The following is a 10133-nucleotide window of genomic DNA, read 5'->3' as shown; positions in this document are numbered from 1 at the left end:
ATCATCTCTGTGAGACAGACGTTTGGAGTTCTGGGAAGCAGTTAGGAAGGAGCCAATCTTCATTGGTTGATGCTATGGTGTAGTAGCGGAATCCGGAAAGCTAGAAAAGAAAAAGGTTCGGCGCAACCTCGTTGGAGCAAGAAGCTTGGAGGGCTTAGGTGCATTGGGTAGATTAGGCTTGGAAGGTCTATTGCTGTCCTTGTATCCCAACTGTATTTTCTAGTGGATTGATTACCGCTTGGAGGGCGGCGGAGAGGTTTTTCGCCGAGGTCTTCGGTTTCCTCTTCGATAACACATCTGGTGTTATCTCTGTGTTTGCATCTTCCTTCCTCTCTATCTCTGCCTTTACAATATCTGCTGTGGTTTATTTTGTTATGGCTTAGATAGTTGTTTAACCAATTCCATATTATAGCATATGTTAAGTTTCCGCACAGTAGTTGTTTGACATATTGCTTATGTTGGTTAAGTTGGTTTTTGGGGGTCTAAACGTTCAAAAGTGTTTTTGTACACGTTTTTGAACTTTCACCTTCAATTAACGAAAACAGAAACTTCTCTTGGAATACCGGAGTCTTATGACCATCTATACACACACACAAAAAAAAACAAAATCAGCACAACTCACTATAACTCTATAGAAGCCTCAAAAATATAAAGAGAAATTAAAGGGGTTGAATTTGATATTTATGTTTGGAGAGAGAAAGTTTGTAGAAACTGTGACTTTATATTTCTTAACTTGAGAGAGGGGTAAGGTTGCTAGGATTTTGAGATGTTATAATGTTTTTATTTTTATTTTTTATTTTTTAAATATTGTGCTGACGTGGAAAAATGTGGTGCCAGCAGAGGCTTCGGTTATATATATATATATATATATATAGATAATAGTATATATATAGATAATAATAAAAATAATATATATATATATATATAGACTAAACAAAAATAAAATAATAATTTTATTTAAATATTGTGCTGATGTGGAAAATTATGAGAGTTTTAAAAGTTTTGGTTATATATATATATATATATATAGATGAGGTAAATTCAGCATTATCTTTAATTTACTATTTAACAAATAGTATGTATCTCGTTGCCGATAAGTTTAGTGACCCAAAAAAATTGACAATGATAGTAATATTGCACTAATCACAATTTATTATATTACTTTATCATCACATGAAATAAGTTTTGAAATTTATATATGTTTATGGCGTTGCTCTCGTTTAAAACAACGTGATCATCGTCACTCCAAAATGTTAAATAAGGTGATCGTTTGGTTTTACAAAGAAGTTCGAACCAGGTACTTAACTTTTTCTTTCTTTCTTTTTTAACTTTTTAATGTCAGATTTTTTATGGGTTTTCCTTTTGCTTGGCGACTGAGAAACCATAGGAAAACTAAATGAAATTTAAATAATGAACAGAACAGCCTTGGATTTAAGTTTTTGCTTTAAGTTATATTATGACTTGTACTTCAAAGCATGTTTTGAATATCTGAAATATGCGTGTCATTTTGCACTTTCTTGATTATGTATTTGATGATGGTGGTTGAAGTAAGTTTTGACAGACAGAAGTGCTAAATGCTGTTATTCTGGTCCAACTATATATCCAGAAACAATAATTAGAAGAATTCAAAAAATATATAGTTCCATGTTTTTTTTTTTCTTTTAGTTTGTATACAATATTTCACTAATTAGGAGTATTTGTAAACATTTTTTTATCATTTATATATATTATGATCAAGTTCCTATATATTAAGCATCAATGGAAATCTAAGGCAGGTGAGGGCACTGCAACATACCAAGTGTAGCCATTAAAGAAGCAAAGATGATTATGCCTAATGGCAGCGCCCTCAACTTTCTTATATTGTATATGTAAATATTTATGTTCTTCATTGACAGGTGAGTGAACCATAGTGTTGATGTGGCAATGGCCAAGGATCCACTCTTTATTGTGGCATAGATTTGCACATTGTAATGCATATTGTTATTCTAGTATTTTGTATATGAGCAATGGCTTATATACATTAAGCCATTTACATACCTAAACACTCAAACTAGTTGGCATATTATGAATGTAGGTATTGTTAGATGTTTGTTTAGTATCATTGATCGGATCTGATCTATATTTTCTTTTCGGGGGTAGGTAGGCATGGTAGGCATCAGTGACATAAATCTCCAGGGGCCTCTAAGTGAGAAGAAAAATATGGCTGAGAATAATAATTGGAGGCCATGGTCGGAGCTCCCTGGCGCTTTGCTTGATCTGATTACGAAGCCGCTAAGTGCTATAGAGTTTCTTATGTTTGGTTGTCTGTAGTACATGGAGGTCATTTGTTGTAGAATACAGGAAAGAGTTTATGGCATCCCAACCTCCACTTGCTCTCTTCTTATCAAAGAATGCTAGGATAGCTTACTTCTATAGCTTATTTGATCAAAGGTTGTGCATGAAAATATTTCCCAGTGTTACTGGAAAATCATGTTCTGGGATCACTTGTGGCCTGTGGGTACTTTGTCTTGGAGGACAAGTACTGTACTGCAGATTCCCAAATTTGGCTTCTGAATCCTTTTACAGGACATGAACTCTATTTCCCAAGACCTCCCAAACAATTTTTTCGTGTCATCCTAGCTTCTTTAGCTATGCCTTTGCCACAGTATGTACTAATAGCATTTTCCACATGGTGCCCATATTTACAGTTCTGTAGATCCACAGATATCAATTGGACCGTATATGATTATAATGGCAAATTTGATGAAAGTCAAGAAAACAATCATTGGAAAATTATTGATGGAGTTTTCTTTAAGGGAAAGATATATGTTACAATTACTCATGCTGAAATTGGGGTACTAAATCTGAATTCTCATCCTTATGTGACCCTGCTGAAAGTAAATCGCAATGCAAAGTGGAAACGTGGAATCTGGCGGTTTCTGGTTTCTGGTGAACAGAACCTGATGATTTATGCAATTTCATGCAGAAACCATAAAGTTTATGAGTTAAATTTTTCAACAATGAAATGGGTGAAGATGCAGAACTTCGGAGATCAAGCATTGTTTTTGATTTTCCACAGAGCTCGGGATTTTTCAGCTTAGCTCAATATGATCTGGATCCGGCCTATACACATCACATTTCTTGGATGGTAGAGATTCCATGTCTCAATTGATCATGCTGGGGAGTATGCCAAGTGCTTCTCAATTTAACACATTCTGGTATTTTCCACATCTGTCTTGCAGTGTGGATTCTCTCTCTGATGACTAGTTAGGGCTCTTCTGCTTCATCTTCCACACACGTTTTCTATTGAAACAATTATTTGGCCAAGACTTCGAGTTGTTATATGTATATATTTTGTTTCTCTTCATGTTCTTTATTTATGACCTTGAAAGTTTGAACCTTTTGATGGTTTACAATAATTGAAAAGAATAATCTGCAATGAGTGTAGCTGGAGTTTCCTGCTGGCTGCTACCCACTTTTGTGTCTCTTAAACCTGTACATACTACACAATTTCTTTTGTGAGATGAAAATCTAACAAATGGTTAATCTCTTCTCTCAGCAAAATTTTTTCCTCTCATATTTTTTTTAATATATAGGTAATTATCATTGTCACTTCTACTACTATTGTTATTGGTACTGGTTTGATTATTAGTTTTCTAATAAAATTAATGAAGTTTGAACAAGAATCTGCCAATCCATCAAAGAGCTTGTTGTTGTTGTTTTTTTAAATTTTAATTTATTATAATTTGATAGTTACAATGATAGAGAAGAGATTTGAACTTGGGTCATTAGGAGGCGTCAATTGAGATATAAGGCTCTTGAAAATTAAGCATAAAATGTGACCAAAACACCAAAATGTGTGGGGATTTTTAATTTCAAGAACAAATAGATCATTGTAAAACTAATCAAAAAATTTTTTTTTTTTTTTTTCCTCTAATTTACAAGAATTTGATGTAATAATTTTAATACTAGTTGCAGGAAAAATTTGACTATTTTTTTTGGTTAAGTGAAAAATGAAAATAGTTGATAAAACTTATAAGTGTTAATCTCAAACCCTTTTTAAAATGAAGTGATTATTTTCTAAAAAGTATAGTTAATACAATATATTAGATTTTCTAAATTAAGTTATATATATTTGTTATTTGAAAATATTTTAAATTTTGTAGGTTTTTTGTTTTTAAAGGAAACATAATGCATTTTACATTCAATTATTATATAAAGTAAGATATTTTATAAATAATGTAATATATTGTTAGAATTTGTTTTTAGTACTCCTTACAAATGGTTTGTCCTTTATACATCTTGAATGTCGACCTAAGTAAATACATCACTTATAGCCCCCCAAAAAAATTCAAGACTTTAATAACATAAGAAAATGTAATTTTATCAAGAACCTACCAATATCATGCTAAGAATGTGACATAACTGTCAATGAAGCAGCCCCTCTTTCAATACAAACCTCTCCTCTTAAAGCACCACCAAAATGAAGTAGACCGAAATAGATTGAATGGATCAGTATTGGCCAACACTAAAAATAGAAACATCCCTAACTCTCTAAATGCAAAATAAAAAATAGTTTGTTTTTTGAAAAGAAAAAGAGTTTTTACTATATATATTATGAATATATGGTTTAACTTTAAATTATCCTAAAATTAATGAGTTATGTATGGTAAAATAGAGAATATTAAAAGATTAAAAAAAAAAAAAAGAGTAACTACTACTTTAAAAGAGTGTTTGTACATATAAATATTTTAAATGAAGATGCTATTAAATATAATTTCGACATAATTAAAAAAAAATTGATAAATAGAGGGGGAGGTGGAGAATTTGAAAAACCAGGTCCCCCTCCCTACGCCCTCTAATGGTTTAAGAAGAAACTAGGTAATGATACGCAACTCTTGGATGTCACACAAATATACTTGATGTATAAGTAATATATCACAAAATTAGAATTTTACTGACTATGTCATTGGTCAAAACTAAACTAATAAGAAATTTTATCAGTTGAACTAACTAGAATTTCTCATATTATATCACTAATCAAAACTAAACTAGTTAGAAGTTTTATCTTTTGAGCTAACTGGAATTCCTCAAACCATGTCACTGGTCAAAACTAAACTAATAAGAAATTTATCAATTTTATCTTTTGAGCTTACTAGAGTTCTCCAAACCATGTCACTGGTCAAAACTAAGCTAATAGGAAATTTTGGTCAAAACTAAACTAATAAATTTTTTTATCAATTTTATCTTTTGAGCTAACTAGAGTTTTCCAAACCATTCTCTCAAAAAAGAGTTCTCCAAACCATGTCACTGGTCAAAACTAAACTAATAAGAAATATTATCAATTGAGTTAACTGAAATTTCCCAAACCATGTCACAGTTCAAAACTAAACTAATAAGAAATTTTATCCGTTGAACTAACCGTAATTCTCCAAACTATGTAAATTTTATTAATCAATCAACAGTATCTAGATATAGGCATATAGTATCTACTTATGTTTGCAAGTCTATGGAGTCAATCAAAAGCAAAAAATTTCTCTCCACTTATTAGCAATTATATCGTTGGACTTGGTGGAGTGAGATATCCTATTCGTGCCTAAAGTTTTCTCTTCTCATTGCAGCGTATTCATGTACTCCCATCACTTAAAAGCCTTCCCAATTGCACTGCTAAATCCACCCACGAAGCCACCCGTTTAAAGCAAAACCTTAAGGTTAAGTCTAGCTTGGACTTTGAAGCAGGTGTTTTACTTTTCCAAATATATATATAATATTTCAATATTTTTAATATCAGTTTATTTTTTTTAATGAAAAACAAAATAAAACTAGGAAGAAAAGTTTGAATCATATATTATATTTCTTGTGTGAAGGACTTATCTCAGAGCAGTGGTTGGCTGGTGAGTTATGCTTTTGTTGGATTAAAGTTGTCACTCACTTTTCTTCAGTTCCCACAGCCTGTCATCATATTTAATATGGGTTTTATGTGGATATTGTAGAATATGTTTGTGTATTTATGTATAGAACATGATTACCATACGTTTGAAGAGATGTAAGAATGAATAAAATCTATGCTGGTCTCTGGTCTTCTTGTGATATTTTTGCAGTTGTGCCTAAAAAGAAAAATGCAGCTTGACAATAAATTTTATTAGCATGTTTTCTTTATATGTGTGTAATTTTTCACTTCATTGGTTATGTTATTTATGGTTTTTGAAGTAAGTTTTGTCTGATAGAGGTGGTGATATTGTGGTTGACATCTTCTAAGATGAACTTTGGCCCAAGTCTAACATAATATGCTGTTAAATATAAATTTCTTGCAATCATGTCATGTGGATGGGTTAGAAACAATAACATACGAATATAAATGTAGAAACTTGCTAAGATCCTTGTAGTATCTCGATTGGCACCTCTCCATGGGGTTAGCAGCATATTATTGTATTTTTAACTATTGTGGATCGGTAGTTTATTCCTTAGGGGTGGGTCCAAAGGCCCTACCTTGGTGAGCTTCCACGTCATAAAAAAAAATGTAGAACCTTTAGATGTTTTGTTAGTTGTGCATATAGAATCTAATCATTATTTTCTCTTTGTGCGGAAGGTAGGTATGGTGCTGCGAGGGGGCAGTGACATAAAACTCAGGCAGCCTAGAAGTAAGAAGGAAAAGATGGTTGACAATAGTAAATTGAGGCCATGGTCAGAGCTCCACGAGGCTTTGCTTCGTCTGATAACAAAGCAGCTAGGTGCTATAGACTATATCATGTTTGGCTGTGTCTGCAGGGGATGGAGATTACATGTTACAACACACAGGCAAGAGTTTATGGCATCCCAACCTCCACTTCTTGTCTTCTTATCAACGCAAGCTAAGAGAGCTTCTTATTTCTATAGCATCTTTGAGCAAAGGTTGTACAAGGCAAAATTGCCTAACCTTAATGGCAAATCATGTTTTGGGATAACTCGTGGGTACTTGGTCATGGAAGACAATAAAAAAAGGGAAGATTCTCAAATTTGGCTTCTGAATCCTTTTACAAGACATGAACTCCATTTCCCTAGCCCTCCCAATCCTTATTCTCGTCTGATCCTTGCTTCTTTGGCTACGCCTTTGCAGGAGTTTGTAATCATAGCTTTCTGCATATGGTACCCATCTCTACAGTTTTTTAGACTCAAAGATCTCAGCTGGACTGTACATGATTATAGTGATAAATTTAATGGCTGTCGTGGGCCCTCTCCGTGGGCGATTGTTGATGGAGCTGTCTTAATGGGTAAGTTATACGTTTTAACTAGTTATGCTGAAATTGGGGTGCTAAATCTGAATTCTACGCCTTACGTAACCCTGCTGGAAGTTAAAAACACTGGATATTTGCACCGTGGGCTACAGTTACTGGCTTATGATGAGCAGCTTTTGATGATTAATGGATTGATGAACGGAATTGGAATTATGAAGGAAGAATGTCAAGTTTATGAGCTTAATTTTATGAAGATGGAATGGATGAGGATTCAGAACTTCACTGATCAAGCATTGTTTCTGGATTATGATATGGGCTCAAGATTTAGCAACATGACCATATGGGGGTGGAGCCAACAATATTCAAATTGCATATACAATGTTGGTATTTGCTCCGCGACACTAACTGTTGCATGCAGTTTTGGTGTTGGCGTGTGAGTGTATTCCCTTATCTCATTCCCCTTCCCCCATGTGTGTGTGTGTGTGTGTGTGTTTCTCAAAAAAAAAAAAAAAAAAAATGTTGGTGTGACTTGCAAATGCATCTTAAATTTCTCGGATGGTAGATATCGAGGGTCTTTCTGGATCCTACAAGGAAACTGTATGCCACATTTTACCTTGGGTGTTCCAGTCTGGTATTTTCCACATCTGTCTTGCAATTTAGTCATGTAGATTCTCTTTCTGATAACTAGTTAGGATTTCTTTTTGTTCTTCTTCCCTACCTTATTCACTTAAAAAATCCTTTGTTTATAGATTTGAAGTGTATATATATTTTGTAGCTAAAGGTTCTTGTTGCCCAATTGCGTGGCAATTGTGGAAAGTGCACAACTGCATTTGTGAAATGAAAATTGAAGGTTTTTAGACCCCTTAAAACAATTGATTTAACCTAGGTAATTAGCCAAATTGTTACTTAGTCCAATTTAACAAATATATGTTATCATAATAATAAAGATCAAATCAAGCAAAGCAGTGGAAAAATAAATAACACAAGATATGATCACTCAGGAAACCAAACCGGTAAAAACCTGGGGAGGATTTGACCTAACTATCCTCAAGGTAAACTTGAATCCACTATCTTGAAAGAATCGAAGTTCATATAATAAGACTTACAAGCCCCCATGCTCGACTTCTTATTGCTACCAACCAGTAGAACTTATTGACACGACCACGTGCAAGCTCCGAATCCACAGACTCCTTTCTTGGATTCACCACCAGATACAAGCACACCCGCTTGTGTTTTCTTTAAGCTTCAATGGCAGCAACTGAGTTGATCATCATGGTGTAGATAAATTTTCTCCTTGAAAACCTTAAGTTTGTGTAAAGGAAAACTCCTCTAGATCTCACAAGAGATTTACACAAACCGCAATATGAGAAACACTAAAACGTCGCTAGGGTTTGTCTTTTATACTTAGGACAAATAAGAAATCCTAAAAACGTTTTAAAACAACTAGGGCTGAGTTGGAAAATTTTGCAGAAAAACATTCTGCCCGAGTTTCGATCGATCGAGCCTAAGCTTCGATCGATCGAGCCAGGCCGAAATGCATTAATCTTTTCTGCATTAAGCTCGATTCCAATTTTACATAAATGCACAACTTTGAGCAAGACTAAAAAACTTCTAAACACATTGTTTTGATCATGGTTTGCCAACAATATAAATTAGAGTTCTAAATACATAAAATCCTAAGTCTTTAGAACTTAACAAACTCCCCCTTTGACAATCTGTGACAAAACACAACTTAGAAGCTCAAAGTTTACAAATTAAAAGCCCTTTACAAAAATAATGCTCATAAAAAAAATTCAATCCTAACTACTATCCATCAGTTGCAAGTGTAGACAGCAGCTCAATTGAATCAACTTGTATACTTCCTGAAACACTAAACAAAATGCATAACCGCATGTGTGGAAACAATACAAGTAAACAAATTAAATTCTTGATTTCAAACAACACACAATAAAGAAATATATCAATGAATAACTCATAAATATAAATAAATAAATAGTTTGAAACAAGAAACATATAAAGTACCAACAAAAATACTCACTCCCCCTAACATGAATATCCCATCAAAAAACATGGTAAGAGCTAAAAAAGTAAAATACAATGTGAAGAACCTAGATACAATCTAAACTCCACAAGCTCCAACCAAAGAAATACTCTCCCCCTGAAAACAAAAACTCTACAAAGTACTCCCCCTTTTTGTGACGAAATGCCAAAGGGCAAACAAACTCCATCATCAAAAGGGAGGTGGTCTAAACTAACAAACACCATCATCAAAAGGGAGGTGGTCTAAATTGTGCCAACTCCGCACGCAAGGCACGAATCTCATCGAGCATATCCACCAAAATCTGTCCATGAGCCGCCTGAACGGTCAAGACATGATCCAACGTACGTCGAATGTCTGAATCATCCAAAGTAGTCGGTGGAGGAACATTAGCATCAGCAGCAGCAGCAGCACCCGATATCTCAGCAGCATCAGCACCTGTAGAAGAGGGAGGAGGGGGAACAGCACCAGATGACTCACCTCTAGGACACGAAGGAGCAACTCTCAAGTGAGCATCCCTCTGTCTTAGAAAGGTGGCACCTATGGGAGTAACGACATGCACAGGCTCACCAGATGGGAAACCATCTAGACCTAAAAAGAGCAAAATCCTATAAATGAAAATAGGATGAATAAGCGCATGCCGTACGGCAGAACTCCTATGAACCTCGTTCAAAGAACGAAGGAACAGATGTGGAAAACTGATAGACGCTCCAGAAATGAACGCATACAAAAACACACATCGCTCTAGAGGGATGGTGTGGAAGTGAGAAATAGGCCACAACGAATGACACGCTATCCTAAAGAAAAGATAGGCAGTCTCGGTAAGCTCAGTGGACGTGATCCGAGGATTAGAACCCCATTGGATAGATGACCTAGTGATGTATGACATGACAACATCTAAA

At 34.4% G+C, this 10133-nt stretch overlaps 1 protein-coding gene across 1 annotated transcript; it reads left to right on the top strand.

The window, feature by feature from the left end:
• Positions 1–6574: 6574 nt before the first annotated feature.
• Positions 6575–7630, top strand: LOC126703316 (uncharacterized). The gene has a single exon (XM_050402284.1). It carries the CDS (start codon positions 6575–6577, stop codon positions 7628–7630), a length of 1056 nt encoding a protein of 351 aa, XP_050258241.1.
• The last annotated feature ends 2503 nt before the right edge of the window (positions 7631–10133 follow it).

This window comes from Quercus robur, chromosome 2 (assembly GCF_932294415.1).
Source record: "Quercus robur chromosome 2, dhQueRobu3.1, whole genome shotgun sequence".
Classification (NCBI taxonomy): Eukaryota; Viridiplantae; Streptophyta; class Magnoliopsida; order Fagales; family Fagaceae; genus Quercus; species Quercus robur.
The sequence above is the reverse complement of the archived record's forward strand: the minus strand, read 5'-3'. Positions and strand labels throughout refer to the sequence as shown.

Excerpts from the sequence above, each read along its gene's own strand:
- LOC126703316 (XM_050402284.1), top strand. The coding sequence starts at position 6,575 with ATGGTGCTGCGAGGGGGCAGTGACATAAAACTCAGGCAGCCTAGAAGT.